At 42.9% G+C, this 20,703-nt stretch overlaps 3 protein-coding genes across 3 annotated transcripts in view; 1 reads left to right on the top strand and 2 right to left on the bottom strand.

Annotated features, from left to right (window-relative positions):
* Nucleotides 1-919: 919 nt before the first annotated feature.
* Nucleotides 920-7,832, bottom strand: LOC147156515 (uncharacterized). Its single transcript, XM_086065200.1, has 3 exons — nt 7,645-7,832; nt 4,293-4,422; nt 920-2,021 (listed from the first exon to the last, which is right to left on the bottom strand). Exons 1-3 carry the CDS (start codon nt 7,707-7,709, stop codon nt 1,314-1,316), a joined length of 903 nt encoding a protein of 300 aa, XP_085921326.1. The 5' UTR covers nt 7,710-7,832; the 3' UTR covers nt 920-1,313.
* LOC147156513 (glycylpeptide N-tetradecanoyltransferase 1-like) overlaps nt 5,846-20,703 on the top strand; it is a 156,460-nt gene continuing 141,602 nt past the window's right edge. The window contains exons 1-3 of the mRNA XM_086065198.1: nt 5,846-5,873; nt 6,171-6,240; nt 8,134-8,274. The gene's annotated coding sequence lies outside the window, so the exon portion shown is untranslated. The remainder of the gene's footprint in view (nt 5,874-6,170; nt 6,241-8,133; nt 8,275-20,703) is intronic.
* The window catches only part of LOC147156514 (protocadherin-15-like), an 81,245-nt gene continuing 69,845 nt past the window's right edge, over nt 9,304-20,703 (bottom strand). The window contains exons 29-34 of the mRNA XM_086065201.1: nt 17,072-17,302; nt 16,759-16,847; nt 16,265-16,441; nt 15,974-16,192; nt 14,569-14,679; nt 9,304-11,691 (exon numbers count right to left, since the gene is read on the bottom strand). Coding sequence (XP_085921327.1) covers nt 10,143-11,691; nt 14,569-14,679; nt 15,974-16,192; nt 16,265-16,441; nt 16,759-16,847; nt 17,072-17,302 — 2,376 coding nt within the window. The 3' untranslated portion in view covers nt 9,304-10,142. The remainder of the gene's footprint in view (nt 11,692-14,568; nt 14,680-15,973; nt 16,193-16,264; nt 16,442-16,758; nt 16,848-17,071; nt 17,303-20,703) is intronic.

The following is a 20,703-nucleotide window of genomic DNA, read 5'->3' as shown; positions in this document are numbered from 1 at the left end:
AACTCTTTATTTCCTCCCCTGGATGTATTGTTATTATGATGTATCTTATTGTTTGCGACAGATGTTATTTATTTGACGTTTAAAGCCCTGGTAGGCATTTAACTGTTATTTCGTGTATTTTCTCATTGTTGTTTTTAATTTATTTTAATGCGTTGAAAAAGGAGATTGTCTTTATTGATGGTGTAAATTGTGAAAAGTATCCGTTCGACTATTCATCCCTTCAGTTGTTTCAGCAAATTCCTTTTCTTAAATAGGTCGAGTCGCTGGACAAAAGTAACACTATTTTTTTTTCCCAAATCTATATTTTAATTGTGTATTCACTAATATATATATATATATATATATATATATATATATATATATATATATATATATATATATATATAAAACTCCACTGACAATTTGTTGATTGTTGACTTTGTAAATGGTCATTTCCATAAAAATGTGCATTAACATTCACCATGACAGCCAATGTTGTCTTGTTACTTGAATTTTTCATTGGATGAATACTTGTGGATTTGTGGCATAGTGGAATAACAATAAAAATACAACATGGTAACTGCTCCATATTGGATACTTTGACTGTTGTCACTCATGTTTGTGTTCATGCTAACAAGCTAAAGGCAAACTTTTTAGCGTTACGCTTAACATAAAAGTGGCACAATCCTGTTTTTTGTTAAAAAAATTTAAAAAAGAAGCTTTTTTTTTAAGCTAACTTAGCTTAGCATAAAAGTAGTGCTCACCTTAACGTGTTTATTAAAAAGCAAAGTGCCAAACTAGTTTTTTGCTAAATTAGCTTAGCATATCAGTCGGTCATTTCTCTTCTTGGATGGATTATTGCTAGCTAATACCAAGGCTAGCATGTCTCTTGGGCGTGTAGTAAAGAACGTTAGCTCCGTAAAGAGGAAACACACAAATATTAGATGACATTTAATTTTTTTTTATACCGTTTGCCAAGCACCTTGACAAAAATCAAACAAGACGCCACGAGCCGATGCAGTCGGACATTTTCAAAATGAGCCGTGACACTGAATGGCAAAGAAAAAAAGTGCTTCACGAAGATCAAATTGAAGGCAACTTTTGATGACTGGTGTGACTTTTTTTTTTTAATTGCAACACGCACGCAGCTGAAAGTTTAATAAAAATGAACCGTAAAAATGAATTCCCATTTTGCAACCTGAAAGTCTTTTGACATGCTGATCAGCGTTTTTTGAAATTGGCACTTGAGCGTCCCTGTGTGTGTGTGTGTTTTTTTTTAAAGCACAAATGAAGATTTGCTGTGACTGAAGATTGTTGTAACGTGAGTTTGTCAGTCATAGTTTGGTCATGGGGATGTGAAGGTTGTTCCAGGGTCCCATCCAAAGCTCCTCCTCGTCCGACTGCGTCCTCTCACTCGGACAGCTGGGAATATGTCTCATAACCAGGCCTTCGTCTCCCTCGCTGTTACTGCCGTCCACTCTGGACTCTCTCTCTCCCTCGCCCACTTCTGTGTCCTCGCTCGTCCCGTTCCCGAGTCCTCCGTCCGTCCCCGCGTCCGCGTCAAAAGGCTGCCCCGCGCCCACGTTGCTGGCGGACTCTGAGGAAATGCTGGATTGCCGAGTGTCAAACACATTGACTGTCTTATGGATGTCGCAATTAGTGAACGAAGGGCTCGCCGGGCCGGCTGGCCTCGAGCTCTTGAAGGTGCGCAGGGTTTTGACGCCGCCGTCCGCCGCAGTTCTGGGGCTGTTCAGGGGCAATTTCTCCTCCAGGGTGGCTGCCAATTTGTCCAGTTTTTTAAAGTGCTTGGCCAGCCGTGAGCTGAAGACGGGCGACGGGGGCTTGGCGGGCGTCACGGAATGCCGGGTGCGGACGACGGAGCCGTTCTGGGCCACGTAGAGGCCGCCGTTGACGTTGGTGTGGTTGGTAAATGTGGAGGTGGAGCGGCCGCGTAGTGGTTCCGGGGCACTGTCGTCACCGGTGGAACTGGTCTCGCACTCGCGGTCCAGCACCAGCTTGATCCGACGCTTTCTGTTGCCATGCTGGGAAACGGACACAAGCGGAAATGTCAATAGACCTTTTCAGAATATTTTGTAAACAAGAGAAACAAGAAAGACTTGTGATATGATGGTGAAGAGGTCTGTAGAGTTCTAGAGGTCACCGTTTGGCTTTAGCCCCTGATGCTAGCTAGCTAGCTCCCTAGCAAGTAAATGAGCACCATGGGCGCTAGCTAGCGAGCTAGCACCTGGGGCTAAAGCCAAACGGTGGCGGGATTTTTACTTTCTGGACCTGGATTTGCCACCTCTGCCCTAACATTTGGTTTCACACACAAAAAACTGACTGACTTGATGTGTTTCAAGGTCAATGAATAATCTGACCCAAAACTGGTGAGAGTAAGACCAAGGAAAGAGATTCTAGATTGAGATTCCCAAGATCAGGAGCACCTAAAAACTAGTGAAGTGAAGACCTTGTTTCCATCAAGAAGTACAGTATCCTAACAGGCACTGTTAAAACCCAAGATGAGGGTTTATCATGGGCATACTGAACTTCTTGGTAGAAACAGACCTCTGAAAAGAGGACTACATGCAACAATCAAACCCAAAGCAAGACAATCAGAGTTGTTTCAAGTATTTGCACGCAGGTCACGGCAGCACACTCGAAATCTTACTTATTGGCAAAGAACTCAATCTTGAAGGAGATGAAGTGTGCCTTGGACCTCATCTGCGTCTCAGTCATGTTCACCATCCTGTTTAGTCATGTTCCTCTATGCGCTCGTCTCCTCCTCGCTGTCCTCCATGATAGGCGACAAGGCGTCCGAGAGGTCGATGGTCTGTGGCGGTGACCTCTCGCTTTGGTCTTCGTCAGAAGAGTCACGATGCGATTTTGCTTTCGAAACGGAAGCGCATCTGGTGCCTTCTGTCACGTTCTTACGGTGTTCACTAGTTCTACATCGTCTCTCGGTTCCTTTTGGTTCTTCACTTCTGGATGCAGCTCTCAGACCACCAGAGTCGTCATGCTCATCGCTGTCTGATCCCGACTCCCTCTCAGAGTCTCCCTCCCCGCGCCGGCTGCCGCTCTTTGACTGGCTTCCCGTATCCGATTCAGTCTCTTCACGCTCGGTCGAAACGCTCGAGCTCGGAACGTTGGTGTCGGAGGCGCTAAATTCCGACTCTGGCTCGCGTTGCTCCTGAAACGGTTTTGGCCTCTTGTGCCATCCCTCTGAAAAGCTGTCCTCCCCTCTTATCCGCCTCCCCACCTCTGCTGCGCTGCCCCGACCTGACACGAATGCAGAGACGCTCATATCTCCTACGGAGTCATACGTCTTCCTAACCCTGCCGCCGCCTCGACCAATGGCGTTGCTCCGCACTTTGCCGCCCACCCCGACGGGGCCTCGGAGTCTTCTGTTAACGGCGATAAGACCGAGAGAGTCGTTCAACTTCTGTTTCTGCGGCGGCTGGACGGCCTCGGCGGACCCTCGCTGATAACTCCTGTTGATGGCAAGACCCCCATTGGGGACTAAACCGGGAAGCTCTCCCCTGTACTCCGGCCTGAATCCCAGTCCACCTGCCTTGGTCCTCGCCCACGTTTCCATTTCTGCTCTGGCCCGCCATATTCTAATCCTTTCATCTTCTTCCCGTCTTCCAGCCGCCACGTTATCCTCCAACCCGCCTCCGCCTTCAGCTTCCCCCGGTTTGATTCTGGCTTTGTTCCACGGCAGGTGGATGGCCGGGGGCCGCCCAGCTGTTGTTCCAGAGGACGTCAGCGAGCTCACGAGAGCCTTCAGCTTGGCCGCCGCGCCCAAACGCTCCGGCTTGGCGCCATCTTCGGGTGGCTGCCTTTTGTCCGCTTTGATGGGCGCTGGGGTTGTTTTTGCGGGACGACGGGGAGGCGGGGGACGAGTCTGGCGGTAGGCACGGTGGGTCGGTAACGCGCCTCCTTGAAATTGTCTTCTAACCTGCCGCCATTGAGACATTATCCCAAAAACCAAAAGCAACATTTAAAAAAAAACAGGAAGTGAACAGTCATAATAATACAGCATGTGACGAAGACTTCCGCTAGCATCCCAGTCTGAATGTAGCCCCTCGGTTGAGATGTAGCACTTCAACAGACTTCTTTGAGACCGATTTCCTTTTGACATCGGTTTTAATCCCAACTGTTGACATGCCTGAATTGGACTTTAAGAACCAGGCTAAGCGTTAGGCGGCGCTCTTGTATTGTTTGATTTGTGGAAGTAGCTGACGGAATCAAACTAATTAAGACAATCTAGTGCACACGCTTCAGCTCGTATTTCGGTTCGAGCCGCTTATGCCTACCTCTGCGTCAGACTCCTGCGGGCTGTAGTAGTAGCTGCCGTCGTCGTCGACAACAACCTCTCCGTATTCGTCGTAGAGGCCCGAGGGCGAGATCAGCTTCCGTCGACTGCCGTATTGAGGAAGGTCATAGCTGGAGACGCGCACAAAAGCATCAAAAAGGGGGGAAGCAAGTATGCAAAACCCTTGTGGATATTCCAGATTTATGCGAAAACAAACCAAAAAGAATGGCCTTTTTCTCGGATCTTAAACCAATCAGAGGTGAAGACAAGAGGAATCAGCTTAACAAACAAAAGATTATCCAGAGCCACTTAGCGGCGGCGTGCAGGGCGGCGCTGCGCTACGCTTCATGGACGTCAGACTAAACCAGATTTAATCACAAAAGGAGCATTTTGGTGCCAGCGGCCATTTTGTTAGCCCCCAACGGAATTGATTTTTTCTCTTTTTTTGTCCCGCTCTGCTTCCGGGAGAGTTGCCGGCTTCCATCAACCAAAAGAAATGCGGTCGTGTATCAACGCTTATGGACCTCAGGCCCGGCAGCCAGAGACTGGATGACACACACGTACACACACACGGAAGATGATATCCTGGCCTGTGTGATTAAAGTAACAAATCAGCGAGGAGTCCTTTTGGCTTGCTTTCCAGAGACAGAAAAGTTGCCTCATGTAATCACTCAGCTTAAAAGTCGAGCCCGTGCCGTCCCATTATATCGAGCAAGCAAGTCATAAACAAATGGGGAAAATAAGAGGGGGGGGGGGGGAGAAGGGGGTGCTGTCAGTAAACAATCGTGGATGGATTCGAGGGGTGAAAGAGAGGACGAGCTTACTCGTAAAAAGGCTGCTAATCCTTACAGTATGGACACTAAATCTAAAGTAATAAGTCTTAACCTTACAATAAAGGCTACTGAAGGGATTTCACAGCCCCTTATAGAGAATTGCAAACAAAACGTCCAGTCAATATGCAGCTTCTATTTCCGTTAATAACCACCAGGGGGCAGTCAACTATTGCAAGTAGTTGTTAATGACAGAGTGATGATATGAATGCAATAAAAATGTTTTGAGTGCATTTAGAGCGAGTACTGTTATAAGCTCTGTATGTGTGTCTTTTCTAATTTTATTTTATGTTGTTCTTAACATTGCATTCGTATGTTTTAACTGTAGTAAGGTGACCTCGTGTCCAGAAAGGCGCCTATAAATACAAATTATTATTATTATTGTGGTGTTGTATTAAAGAGATTTTAAATTGTTTAAATTGTACAGTAGCACTATCTTCCATGAGCCTGTCTGCAGTGTTTCACATTATATGTAGTTGAAAAAAAATACTATAGCTAGTTATTGTAGTTTTGTTTATTAGTTTCCCCACACTTATTGATTTGTTTTCATTTTGCATTTCAATTGAGTTTTTATTGAACAATTGTGCCGCGATATTGTAATGTAGACTTCCTGTATTTATATCACGTTGAGATTTTATTTTGAAGGAATAGAGGAGGATATGACGTATGCTCGCTTCCGGCTTACGAACAGGTGCGTGCGTTTTTAATTAGGGAGAACGGCGTCTACAGAAGTACTTTTTGAAGTTTTAAATGTAAATATAATTTTAAAAAAAACAACTTTTCCATGTGATGTTATTTTGCAGAATAATGGTTAATATTTTTGCTGTAAAGTGTTTGAGGGGCTTTGGGGCTGTCGGTGAGCAAGCTAATTGGTTAAGTGTTTTGCCATTTGTTTGTGTGTGTTAATGTTAACCATGAGGCTACATATGTTAGCATGAAGCTACATATGTTAGCATGAAGCTAGCTGACTTTATTTGATGAAAATAAATAGTTTGGCAAAGCATTTCAGTGTTTTATATCCTTTTTTTGTGTGTGTGTGTGTGTGTCAGTTTTATAGTAAACCTCAACTGGAAGTGCCTGCTTTGCATCTCGCATGGATTTCATACCGTTTGGACTCAGGTGAGAGTGCCACATTGACATTCCCATAATGACAAAGAAAAAACTTGCCCGCATTGTTTGTCTGTTGGCGTTTTGTTGTATTTGTCACAAACTTTGTTTAGCGCTTCTGTCTTCCAGCAAAGCTCGAACCCTAACAAATGCAACAGACACGGCGATTAGATATGAATCCCGCAGGGTCGCGCCGTGTGATTTTGCAGCTCCCGTTTATGTACACATTCAAAAATGAGTTTGTGGATTTTGCTGCGAGCCAGCAGCATCTGGCCTATTGTGTTGGTGTGTACGTGTTGCCATGGCAGGCTGCCTGATTAGCACTGTTGCTCCACTACCTAGACATAATTGTGCCTACTTGTGTTTGTGTGTGTGCAGAAAGTTATGAAGGAATAATGAGCGAGCCTCGCAGTTGGTGAACTTACGTTCTATGTAGCTTATATACAATAAGTGTGCCATTGTCTATTAATGTGGGTGACAGTGTCAAAACCACCACGATGCAGCTGTAATGATAATTTCTACACAATTCTATACAATGCATCATTGTTGGCAGCCAGTTTGCAGACGCGAGCACACACACTTTGGGGAGGAAATCCATCATTGTCTCATTCACAAATGCTTTGATCGACCGCATCCTTTTGTGTTTAATGCACTGGCCTTGCTTCTCCAATAGAAGATGAGCTACGATGGCTTTTACATGTAACACTCAACACTGTATGGACAATATCGCGAGAAAAGTTTTATTGCATTTGGGGAAGGGCGGCAGATCGAAAAATGTTAAATTTACTGGGTCAAAGGCATCATTATAATACAGTATGTATTTTGTTCATATCCCAGCGTTTCCCTCACCATGTTAATACTTGGGCGGGCCACCCAAACTGGCCACCACTCAACAAGTTTTTAAGAAAATGTATTTAAAAAAAGAAACTAATAATAATATATATATATATATATATTTATATTAAGGGTGTGAATTGCCTAGTACCTTTTGATTCGTATCACAATTCATAGGTCAAAATTCGATTTGATACCGATTAATCCCGATACGAATCTATAAATTGATTATTGCGAAAAAAATTTAAACTCGAATTTAGAAACGACTAATCAGTAAAATAGCCTTTAAAATTCTATTTTCTTTCTTATAAATGTATGGGAAAAAGGAGATATTAAAATAATCGATTCATGGTTTTATGAATCTATCAGGCTCAAAAAGGAAAATCGATTTGATATCGATTATTATATATATATATATATATTTTTTTTTTAAACCCAGCCCTAATAATAATAATGGGATGACGTCTTTAAAAAATTGTAAGGGAATAATGCATAGTGAGAACATGACGGGTCTTGGCATAAAATCTTGAGGGACACCAGCAATTTATATGTGGAATTAACAATACAAACAGCAATACTGACCCTTGATCATAGCTATAGTAATCCTGTGTATAGTAGTCCTGACCCGGGTCGATGCCAGACTCCATGGATAACTCCTGCCAGAAGGACAGACCGTTAATACAAGATGGACACGCATAGAGCAGGCAGACATGCTGAAGAATCACTTCCCTCAATGAGTCATCAAAAGTAAATAAAAGAAAAAGAGACTAGAGTACCTCAGGTCTGAGGAGAGAAGGACGGAGGAGTTGTTGCGTCTTCCAGAAGAAAAGAGAAGCAGCAGATGACAAATTGAGGACGTAAGGCATTGAACACATTTGTGTCCCCCAAACTCGACACGTTTTTGACATCGTTTTCAGTTTGGGTCTAAATATACAAATTTGTGGCCACAAATCCACTTTGTACACAAGGAACATGCCATTAGTTTCTTCATTCAAGTCAGTTCAAGGTCCAACATGCAGATAAGGAAAACAAAATGACAACATACTTAATGCCTTTTTTTTCCCCAAGCAGAAAAGAACGACGATCATGCGAGATAGGAAAGAGAAGAAAGGACACCCATGCAACGTCGGAGAACAGACGGCAAGCCGACACCTACCTCCTGTTGTCCGTACCTACGACTGCGAGATGACAGGGTGGACAAAGAGAGAAAACGTAAGAAAATCCACATTTTACAGTTCACGTTATGCAACCGGTTCCCATTCAAACTCATTGCAAGTGCTCTCAAAAATTCAGTCATCATGGGTGTCAAAAAGAGACAATAAGATAATTGAAATTTTACGTAACAAAACTACTAGTGGTATCGGCTCTGAGTATTGGTCATCAAGTACATACAAGTAAAGTACATACAACTCTTAAAACATGCCACTTTAGACTGTGATAGGATGCTTGGGTGACAGCCACAAAAAAAAAAAAAAAAAAAAAAGCTTAGCGCTTTTCGGGGCTTAAGAAAAAAAGAGAGAAAGAGATAGCATTGTGTGTTGAAATAAAGGTAGGAAAGGCAAGATGGACGAGCGTGAGCCAATTGCAAGAAAAATAGACGCGCCGGCTCAGGGAGCACATGAAGGCATGATAAACAGATTGAATGTCTGCTTTAAAAGGTGCTTCGCAGGTCATCCGCTGCTTCAAACCAAAACCAGCAATTTTGCAATTTTTGTGTGCGTTAGTGTGTGTGAACACAACGATAAGTCTATCCTTGTGCCCTCATTGCTCTGACAGACACATTATTAGTTCCTCTGGAGACAAAAACCCTGCAGACAATCTGTGTTCTGTCACAAACACACCTGGAATGATTGACTCTTTTATATCCTTTTCCACCTTGACTTTCTGTGTGTGTGTTTGTTGCGACGGTAACACAAGAGCGCAAACATTATTAGTTTCTTCACAACAACGCTCTAAAACGCGTGATTCTTTCCCATGGCATCTTTCGGTCTGCACTTTTCTTTCATGTCACACACATCCAGTAGTTCAATAGGCTTAAGGTTTGGTTAAGGAGTTTGTTGAAAATGTGCTGATTGGATTTTCTTACACATTTTTAATTCAAAGCCATGTTGTTATTCCCCAAATCATTGATATTCCGGCAACAGTTTGGCAAATCTTTGTAAAAAATTTCAATCAATTGACAAAAACAAACAAACGTTCTTGACTAGTATGTACCGATAAAAATTGCCACCATGTCCTTGGTAACTTGAGGTCCATACATTTTATTGACAAAATATTGATCCCAATAAGAAACGATTGTAAAAATGTCACACAGGTTGTGATGAAAAATGACATGCTACGTGACATCATTTTACATAAATCAACCCTAGTAAACAGAGATGCGAGAACACAAATTACATGACAGAAAAATGACATTCATCTTCATAATTGCCCCCCAAAGAGGGTTTTCAAATGCACTTCATTTTGGCTCAAATTAAACTGCAACCATGAATGAATATTTATGGAAGATGAGTCTTTGGGACATTGGACATAAAGAAGCAAAAAAAAAAGAAAAAAAAAGCTAAGAGATCAACAACAGAATAATGCAGTATCTATCTAATAGTAGAAAAACCCACCAAAAAGAAAAAAAAAAGATTGCCATGTAATCGGCAAAAATCGCTTCTGCAAATCTCCCAGCACACTGACAGGAGATCCTGAGAAACAATTCAGTTCATTTTGAAAGATGTTTTGTATAATACTTAACGCAGAAGGCCCATTGCGTGCACGGTTTAGAATAAACTTATTGCGAAGCGATGAGAGGAAAATAATGTCCCCCGGCTGATAATCGGGAGCCAGTCAAGAGTTGTGGTGGACAGAAAGCTTTGTAATAATTCCTCCTTAGAGTCTAGGGTCGTTAAAAAAAGGCTTTCTTGATATTATTCACTCCTATTTATTGCAAAACCCTTGCTGTTATATCTGATTGTTATCGTACATGGGAGCTCATTAGGGTCCGGAAGGATGTGATTTTCTTTAGATCACTAAAAAGTAATGATTTGAGGTCCCATTTATTCATTGCATGCAGTCCGTCTGAGAGGTAAAAGCTAGAGGACTGTGGACTGAGGCGGGAATCGTTTCTCAAGCTCAACCACGATGGAGTTCAGGTTTGGGTTTGGCTGAATCCGCGGAGGTGAAGGGTTCACCTCTCCTCCTTCTTCTCCGTCCACTCCTCCCCGTCCTCCGGCTAATACATCAGAGGAGTCAAGCGAGTCCGCAGATTCCGAAGACGCGCGGTTCTTCATTACCTTTACGAGAGGGATCTGTTTCCGATCGATCTGGCTGAACATGTTGGCGACGGACTTTTCGATGTCTGCGATATTCTGGATATTTTTTAAGATGCCTTTCAGCTCCCTGCGCGGAGGTTCTGGTTCCACAGGCAGGGGCGGCGGCGTGGGTCGGAGGGACACGGGCCGCAGGGCAGGCGCCTCCGAAAACGAAGGGAGCACAAAGGTGGATGGTCTCAAGAGGGAAGGCGACAGAGGGGGAGGGAGAGGCGGCGGAGGGGGAGGCGCTGGCAGAGGAGGGCGGCTGGAGGGAGATGGCGTTGAAGGGAGAGGAGGAGGAGGAGGGGGCGATGGGTGGACGGGAGGTGGAGGGCTGGAGGGAGGAGGCGGTGGGGAAGGTGCCGGAGCAGATGGGGGTGGCGGCGGCGGCGGAGTGGAAGGAGGATCGGGGATAATGTCTAATTGCACCTGAAGTCTGTCTTCCAGACTCTGCCTTTCTGTGAGACCAGCCCCAAAGCGTCGCAACACAGGTGGGGTTGGCTTGTGGCTCGGCGGAGGCGTCCCTCCATCTGTTTGGGTGACAATGATACTTGGGGGGCTCTCTCGAGGCTGGAAATTTGGAGCATTAGGGGCAGCGGTGTACTTGGGATGCTGGGGGGAATCCGGAAAAAGAGACAGTAGAATGTCAGGTGACAGAGATGCCCGCAAGTCTCTGTTTAACTTTTGTCTCATTTCCTGGACGGCCTGCTGCTCGAACTGCCGGGCCTGTTGTTTCACGGTCAGCTTGGGTTCAAGGCTCGGGCTCGCCATCTGATCCGAATCCAAGCCGTGCTCAAATCCTGAATCCAGGCCGGCGTCTTTGCTCTCTTTGAATTCAGCCTTCATGAGCTCGAGTTCCCACTGCACAGGATCCATAACCACTTGCCTCCTCAAAGCGTCGTACATCTCTCGGCGATGTAGCCTCGAAGGGAGAGTCCAGCTGTGGCCGCCCCCGGACCCCCTCCCACTGTCACTGCCGCTGTACCCACCGAATCCCGTGTCTCCTCCAGGGGAGCTAATCCTCAACCATGCCTCTCGAAGACCTTTCCTGGAGGGCGGGAAATGCCCGAGAAGGTCTCTCCTCCTCTGGCTTCGTCCAAGAGTCTCTGGACTGCTCAAGGTTCCGTCCTCATGGTAGATGGGGTTTTTGATGGTCAGAGGGTTTTCATCCGACAGAAAGGTGATGCTGGACTCGGACTTGGGAAGCTTGTTGAGCACACCTCCGTTTGCGACACACTGCCGGTGGGCGGCGATCGCTCGGGTGGCGAAATCGGAGATCAGGCGCTGCCGATCGCTTTCATCCAAACTTCCGGCACTGCGGCCTGAACGGCTGGCGTAAGGATGCAGGGAAGGAAAGAGCAGAGATGAAAGATGGAATGACGTGAAGGATGTCTGTGCAGAAGTTAACCAGGTTGTGGTAAACTGCGAAAGGTGAATCAAAGCAACTGGACTCTTCTCGGTTGTTGAAGTCGATAATCCATCGCTAATCGTTTGCTTAAATCTCTGCCATAAAGATTGCCTTGGAAAAGTTGCCACTAACAAGAAGTTTTCTCACCAGACAGGTGAACCGTCTGTTTGATTGATATGCGAAAAGTCATGACCATTGCCAGAAGACATTTGAAATAATGGTGTAACCTCTTCAACAACTAAAGAGAGTCGGGGGTGCTTCGATGCAACTTTTGCGGATGACGTGAAGGATAATGTCTGGGGAATTCTGTTGCTAAAGTCATTTGAATGATTTTTTAACGGTAGAGCGGACATCTATTAAGATGTACATCCACGCTAGGATTAATCACCCTTGGTGGAGATCTCGACTCTACTGAGGAAGTTACAATGGGGAGAGAAGGGAGGTTATAAAACTCAATAACGGTGGACTAATATCACAGCGAAGAGATGAAGACGGCAAACACTGTAGACTGAAAGTGGTGCACGACAAAGAAGCCACTGCATCACAACTGTCAATGACAGCAGGGAAGGATCAATGGTTTTTCGCCGCGCCCTGAGAGTTTGCAGATTCCTTTTGACAAACGACCAATTGAATGCGCTCTCCAGTATTTGCTGAATCGCAGCTCGCAGGGCGACAGCGAAACTCTGCAGACTTCCAAAGCGCGTCTGCTTCCACCTCGAAAGGTTGATTCAACCTTGCGCTACTACGCACGCTTGCGACGTACAAGCTTTGGGCGTGGCGCACTAACCAATCCAAAGCGTAAAAGGTAGGAAGAAAGCACTTTGAACATTTGACTCACTTTTGTCTGTCAGTTTTGCGGAAAGGCAGGAGGATGAAGAGATTGATTACGTTTAACATTCTGTGCAAGATGCATATATAATACAATAAAAATGATTATGGAACCGAGTTGTCCTGAAAATGTTTGATAAGACAAAGTAATGCACCTTTACAGCACTCAGTGTTTGTTCTTGGACCAGGGAGAGAAATCATGCAAAGAATGCAAATTTAGAGTAAAAACATTTTCAATACAATGCTGAGATTGCAGATAATAACGAAGGAACTGTTTGTACTCTGCGAGACGCCAGCCCTGCAGAACTCATTGATGTAACACAAAAATACCAACATGCTCATTTTACAAACAAAAACACTCTGCATGTTATCAGTGGAACGAATGATCGCCCGCGGTGGTCGCCTTCTAAATTATTAGCTGCATTTATTTCAATTATCTCACCTCGGTGTTGATTTTTTTGCACGTTGAGGCTGCCTGCGTGCAATGCCACGGCGTCCTCTGATTTGAGTGCGCCCCCCCCCCCCATCTCACGCACGCATGTTAATGGCAGTGCGAAAGCGTATCGAAAACAGACGGCGAGAGCGGCGATGCGCGGAATGCTGATAAGGCCTTCCTCGCAAACTTGGTCTTTTGTGCCCGGGAAAGGAAATTTAAATTTAAACTATCTCGCGCAGCGCCTTGAGTGCGTCAAAGAGTGCGCTGGCTTGTTAAAAACCTGCGGATGGAAATTAATAAGGCATGGCTCCATGCAAGCGCTGTTTGAATCTCGTCTAACCCGTTGAAACGGAGGAAAGTGACAAGATTACATTAAACACGGCGCGCTTCGGGGATATAGAGGGAGCGACAACAAATTGTGAGCATATCATTAAAGGTTGAAAACTGGATTGGAATGTCACATGAAAAACATAGATGCACAAAGGTGTAATGACTTTGGAGGACCTGAAGCAAGCTGCAGTTCATCTGGAAAAGTATTCACAGTGCTTCACTTGCTCCGCATTCTTTTGTGTTACAGCCTTCGAAAAGAAATTAGGAATTTTATAACTTGAACTTCATGCTTGGTTTGCACTCTGATAACACTATCAACTGTAGGACCTTCTGGACAGGTGTGTGCCTTTCCAAATCGTGTCCAATCGACTGAATTCATAACAGGTGGATTTTATTTAACCTGTAGAAACATGTCAAGGATGATCAATAATTGTATTTTTGCATTTTAAAACCCCTGTAAGGTAATTTTTTTTTTTTACGACATATAAGTAAAATGAGCCAAAATTTGGCTCACTATTGGAAGTGTGATATCCAAGTCATTTCTGAATATTTATTTACTTGCGACCACTCAAAATGTTCAGTAGCATCAGACCTATCCATACATATATTGTTTTATTTTTTTGTTTTCATGCCCTCTATGGACAATAAAAGCACTAACTAACTATCTGTGTGTGCGTGTTTTGCTATAAGAATGGAAAGGAAGCACATAAGTCAGCTCAACCAAAAATTATAATTAGCTCTCGAGCGCCATCTGGTGTATTATGGCTTTTATGACTCTAAAGTCATTTTCTTTTCTTTCTATGTTTAGTTGATGCGCCAGTGAAGGGATAAGTTGGGTAATTGCACCCCCCCCCCCCCCCACATGCTTTGTATTTGATAACAATATTAATAAAAAGCAAAAAGCCCAAAAATTTGTGTTTTCCTTATGAGGGTATTTTGTGTTTTAATGTTGGCCATGTTGGCAGTACTTGAGGTAGTACTTGGTGCAGCTTTCTGTAGGCCTAAAAAGCAGGATTCAAGAGGACTTGACTTTCATTAATCTTCAGCAAAAACTAGGATGAGCTGAAATGATTTGTTTTTATTCTTATTTCAAATTATCAGCGTCGAACAAAATAGTGTGCCACCATTTAGTAGTAAACGGGAGACAAACAAGAGAATTGAGGAACTGTACAAAAAAAGAAATCAGCAAAAACTACAACACTTACATGGCGTTGTCGCCCAGCTCTTCGTACAAGTTGTTGGCGGTTCCCCCTCCAGGTTTGCCGCTTGGTATCGCCATCTGAATTCGGGCGGTCTTGGCACACTCTTCCTGTCGTCTGCAGAGGAAGCACAGATTTAAAGATCTGAAGCAGCACCCTAGGAGGGCTTAAAAAGTGCCACTAAATCCCTCACTACTCGTGTCCTTGACAAAGACTGCATGCCAACGACCACTAATTATCTTCATTGTTTAGCACTATGACTTTTTTGTTTTTGCTTTTCTCATTTAGCACTATAGTTTGTTAATAGTTTTGTAGTTAATTGTCATTCTTTCCCCAAATTTGTCATGTAACAAATGACCTTCCAGCTTCTGAGTAGCTATAATGACCTTGTGGTTCAAGGTTACATCGCCACCTGCTGCCTTGGCATGGGCTTACTAGTGCACAAATACAATTTCAAGTGGACAGAAATGGACAGAATTCCCAGCTGACAAGTGTTTTTGGCATGACCATATGAAAACTGTACTCACTCTTTAAATCTGCCGATGACGGGTTCGATGGAGAAAGATGGAGAGAACGAGAGAGCGATATAGAGACAGATTAGTGACTCTTTGAAGCTGGCCGAATGTATTCCCTGCGATAAATGGGGATTCACTATACATAAAACATGAAGACACAGATAATTAAATGTGGGGTTCCACAGGGTTCTTAATGTGGGCCTCTACCATTAAAATTAACTTTGCTCTCTTTTGGCAATTCAATTGACCTATATGGAGGACCAAAACTGCCAAAATTCAAAATAAATTAAATGACTAAATAAATGAAGTGAAAATAAAAATGGTCATAACAATATAATTCAAAAATCAAATAAAAAATAAACATAAAAGGAAATAAAAATAACAAAAACATATATATCCATAAATAAATACAAGTAAAAATAAATACAAAAATTAAAAAGGAGATTCAAAAAATTAATATAAAAATAAATGTTGAAATTAATACAAAAATAAAAATATAAATAGAATTGAATATTAATCAATAAATAAAAACGCTCTGCTCTCACATTTATTTATTTCATGCTGCAGACGTTCTCCATGCAAGCTGGCGAGACTTCCTTGTTCGCCGAGCCGCTCACTCCAAACCAAGACACGCTTAGGACCGCCCCCTTGTTTGAATAATATTTCATAAGTTATTTTATTTCCATTTATATATTTTTTTTATTACATTTTTGAATAATATTTTTGTACCCATTTTTTCACTTATATAAATTTATTTATTTAGTCATTTATTTATTTTGAATTTTAGCAGTTTTGGTCCTCCATAGACCTATGCCCCCTTTAACATTAGACGTTCGTACAAGTATACCAATCCATTCATTAATTTTATTGGCGAATGTGAAATAAAATGCACGTACTGCCTGTAAGTGATGATAACGACGAGTATGGCGGGCACACAGCAGATGATGATAATGACGGCCAGGGCCAACAGTGCCCCCTCTGTATAGCCGACAGTCTGCACAGCCTTCTTCACACTGGTCACCGCTTCCGGGGTTCGGATCTCCAGGATACGCCCGCCTGGAGGCATGAAGGGCTGAAACTCTTTGTTGATGTCAAGGAGTTTCCCGTCAAGAAACCTTGACAAACGCACGTAAATGCTCAATTAGAAGCGATGCTGACGTCAACTCATCAGCTGGCATTGTTCTTACTTGTGGAGCTCCTGCCTGGCCACGGCTCTATTTGTCAGCGGGTCGATAGCGTATATCATTAGGTCCGATTTGGTGTAGTCCTCTTGTTCCAGTCCATCGCCGTGACGGTGGGGACCGATAGTTTCCACAAACACCTTAGCTCCCGGAATCTGATCCTGAACGTAGCGCTCCAAAATACTGGCAAGGAGAAAAATACCTATTTGGTTAAACACAGGCTCCATGTTTAGAAGAATTAAGTCCCACGCACATAGACCTTTTAAAAATTTTTTATTATTTTTTGAATCCTGACAGCAAGGGGGCACACCGCCTGCTGTGCAACATTGATTCCTGTCCCTGCGAAACACCTGCTCACAGCGGAGAAGGTGTGTTTCTATGATCTGTGTGCACTGCTCTCAAAAATATCATTATCAAGCTCCTGTCAGGCTTTGATCAAATATATATGTAGCCATAAATAACCATCAGAAACGGTCTTCGAGCTGAACAATACTCGTTACCTGAGCAGTTTGTCTTTGTTTTTGTCCACATAAGTCGGAGGCACGTTCGATACGACCACCTGCATGTCCAGCTGGTTCACCACTGACACCTTCACATGACAAAATGGAAATGAAATTCATTGCTGTATTGGAATCATGTCAACCTGTTAAAAAAAAAAACACCTAACGAATGGCAAAGAAGTATTGAGACACCCGATCAATTAACTCTGGGTCAGAAGTTTATAAGAAAAAAATACTTGCGTCCACGTCGTGCAGCTATAATCGTGCATGTAAAATAGATACATATACTTTTAACAGTGTCGCCAATACTCACCACTATCTCTGCCTTGCTGCTGTGCCCTCGCCCATAGTCGTCCGTCGCAACCACCTCGAACCTGAAGTAGGACCGCCGCATGTTGCGGTACATGATGGCCGTTTTGACCACACCGCTGAGCGGCTCGATGACAAAGCCGTCTTTGCTCTCTTTGGCGTCTTTCCCGGCCAAGGGGGCGTTGATGAGGCGGTACGTCATGGAGCTGTAGTTGCCGGTGTCTTTGTCCAGGGCCTGCAAGATTATAATCAAGTAGATGCTGTCCTCAGCATAATCGCACTTCAATAAGCAATATTAACATAATCACGACCAGCATCAATGTGATGATCGTCATCCTTTTGGGATTTAATTAATGACATAAATTGTTATTGCAGCTGGATCAAACGATTCTGGAGTGCGGTCAGAGCTGAAGGCCCCACATTGTCAACATGTAGAGACGGATGTATTGCATGCTAGTGCGTAGTAGGGGGTAACAGCAAGAGAGAATTTTCTGAAAAGAATCCTTTTAATCTGGCAAGAATTGGGAGAGCCCCGCTGTGCAGCTCGAACTGCCCGAGTCATGTTTTATAGACAAAATGAAAAAACTAAGAGCCAAGATTTCTTTTCGGTGCACGAGCCAGGCTCACAAAGATGGCCTTAACTCTATTGACCGTTTTATCCCACGTTACTGCATGTATTAATCTTTCATGACGCATTGTGAAAAAAACTGAAATGGCCTCAGAGAAATAGAAGCAGTTGTAAAAATTCAAAATACAATATCCAAAGCTTCAAAGTGTTTGTCTGCGCACAGTAGAAGAAGTGAAATTTAAAAATAAAAGACATTTTTAAAGGCAGAGGTGGCGATGCAATAATTTGATCCTGTCTTTATTAAAACTTTCCGTAGGAATTTACTTAACTCGTGGGCAGTGTTTTATTTTGAAATGACCTGGTCAGAATCATCAAAAAGCCCAAAACGGGTCACAATACTGTCTAGGGGTTCACTCCCAGTCATTTTCACTAAAGCAACCCCCTTCGCTCCCGGCTGTTTTACTGGATTTTGACAGATTTTTGCAAGGTCCACAAAATATTCTGTTCTATTACTATAAAAAAATTAAACCTACCAAAAGAAAGATTAGTCTCTTTCATCAGGGAAAAAAAGTACATTTGTATCTGTTTCTGTTTTGCATTAATTGGCATTAGAATTTAGCTAAGTTTCATCATTATTCACAAACCTGTTGAAAACACTGGCAAAAAGAGCTTGTTGCAACATGACCCTGGCTGATCTCTTATACTCTGCTGCCACCTGCTGGCCATATTTTGTAATAACTACTATTGCTTTTAGTGATCTCTTCATGTCAGAAGCTGTATCAAAGCCTTCTGTATGCTCGAGCATACAAAAAACATAAAAACATATAAATACATTTTTGGGAGTGCAGGAGAAAGTATTAAAAAAACGTATTCATAGTTTTTGGGGGTTTGAATGAGTTAATAGAGTGCAGTGCTCAGATACAATCAAGCTTTGTAGATTAGTCAGGCATTTGCGGCAATTCTTGACGGTTTCTCCCTTGATTCAGACTGCCTTATTTCTCGATCTTTGACCTTTAAGAAAGCAGTGATTTTGTCAAAATGCCATCCCGCCATACGCTTGTCTTTTATGACCTTTGTTCAAAATGGCTTTGTTCAAAGGGCACTGTAATGTTTGAGGTCTTATTGGGTCACCATGCATGGAATTAGATGTGGGGGGCCACAGGGTTCTCTTCGTGGGCCACTACAGTTCACATTAGGTTTGTTTTCTGTAGGTAAGTAAAGCAAATTGTATTTATATAGCACATTTTACAGACAAAAAGGTCACAAAGTGCTTCACAGATCAAATTGATCACAATAAAAATAAAAACACAATAAAAACAATCAAATACAAAATAGACAAAATAAAGGTCAAGGCCAAGTTATACAATCGAGTTAATCACTCCCCCAACGGTTAACTGTAATACAGATGATTTTCTTTCCTAAAGCTTTTTAAATCTGATGCGGAGTGCTTTCTATTTGTGATTGTAACATCAGCCAGCTGGGATTTATAAGGCTTTTAACGTGCCAAAGAAGAGTCAAATGCTACTAAATGTCAGGTGCTTGGCGCACCATATGCAGCTTTTGACTTGCTTACAACAACAACAAAAAGGTGGATTTGCAAAGGCCAGTAATATTTACAGTGAGACTACCGAGATCAACCTTCCCTTCATCTTTTGTACCACTTAGCCTTCTATTCAATGTGCTGGCCTACAGCCTGCAGTCATCAATCATGCACACCGTGGACCTGCTGGCTCCATCTATTCGTCCCCTTATGACTCATGACTATCCTCTTAATTAAATTTAGGAGGACGCCAGTTATTTAGATCAACTTCCGAACCTATTCCAGCCCGCTACTGTATTGACTCGGTCACAATCATGGCAGGGAGACGTTACCATAAAACGGGTCGGGTCGGGGTTAGTCTCAGCTTTCAATATCCATGTGCAAAAATATCATGTGTCATTTACAATTCCTTCTACTCCAGCCTGCAATCTAAGAATGAGCTCAAAACTGCAATCCAATATTGAGGCAAATAGTTTGCCTTCCATAGACCACCGTTATTACGCACAAATCTCATGCGGCATCTGGACTCATTATGTCCCAAAACGTGGGCTGAAGGAAAGCGGTGCGACAACCCATTTTGCATCTTAGAAGTTATTTTAATAGCACCACAGTAACTGTTATTTACTGTGATGTGGGACCTCTCCAAGACAGCTGAGAAGATGTGCCAATTAATTCATAAGCAGAAGTCGATAGCACGGAGAGATAACCTTAGAGGGAATCATGTTACTGAATATTATCGGCTAAATAAATGTTAGGTGTATTTTATGTACTTTCAATTAATTTAGCTGGATGCCCTAGTGGTTTGGAGACCCGAGTGTGAGCAAGCTATATTATTTGACAGAAGAGGATGTGATAACACTGGAATGAAAAGAGAGTTCTGCGATGATCCAGTTGGTGAAACCCCACGAGAGAAGAGCTCGGATATTAATAACTAAAAGGATGATTCAGAACTGGATGGTAGATCATGTAAATTTGCACCACAGGAGAAAAATCTCATCTGACAAAATTTGGTAGAGATACAAATGTTAAGTGGGATTTTTTCCCTGATAAAATTGATCTTAATTGGATTCAGATGCTATTTAAACAGACAATTCACTTTCTGACAAATAAAGTACATTTGGTCCAACTTGAAAAAGAACACTAAACAATCCTCCCGAAACATCTTGCCCCATTTAAATGAATGGAACTTTTATTAATCCGCTCTATCAAAAAACAAAAAGATTTTTGTTTGTAATGTGTTCAATGATGAAAATAGCACTCTATTATATTGTAGAATAAAAAGGTTGTGCATCATGACTTACTGCGGCTCCTTCTGGTGTGTTTGATTTGGCCACTGGGGGCAGTATAATACAGTCACGCAGACACAAAAAAAGAAGACTTTCACAACTACTGTGACTCAGTAACTGCATAAAGGCGTTTTTCGCAAGCGATGAAAAATATATGCATCAAAGCATTGTTATATTGTGTGTTCAAGGGATACTTGACTCATTGAGCCATTTTCAGGAGTAAAAAGTTCATATTTTATCCA

Source organism: Leptonotus elevatus, chromosome 20 (genome assembly GCF_054856555.1).
Source record: "Leptonotus elevatus isolate MCC_2025b chromosome 20, RoL_Lele_1.0, whole genome shotgun sequence".
Classification (NCBI taxonomy): Eukaryota; Metazoa; Chordata; class Actinopteri; order Syngnathiformes; family Syngnathidae; genus Leptonotus; species Leptonotus elevatus.
This window is presented reverse-complemented; position numbering and strand designations above follow the sequence as displayed.

What these genes read in the sequence shown, in the direction of transcription:
- LOC147156515 (XM_086065200.1), bottom strand. Translation starts at nt 7,709, where the DNA reads ATGGAGTCTGGCATCGACCCGGGTCAGGACTACTATACACAGGATTAC. An exon ending in TACTATAGCTATGATCAAGG is followed by an intron (nt 4,423 to 7,644) that starts GTCAGTATTGCT and finishes GCGCGTCTCCAG; the next exon opens with CTATGACCTTCCTCAATACG. An exon ending in CGCAGGAGTCTGACGCAGAG is followed by an intron (nt 2,022 to 4,292) that starts GTAGGCATAAGC and finishes TCCGTTTCCCAG; the next exon opens with CATGGCAACAGAAAGCGTCG.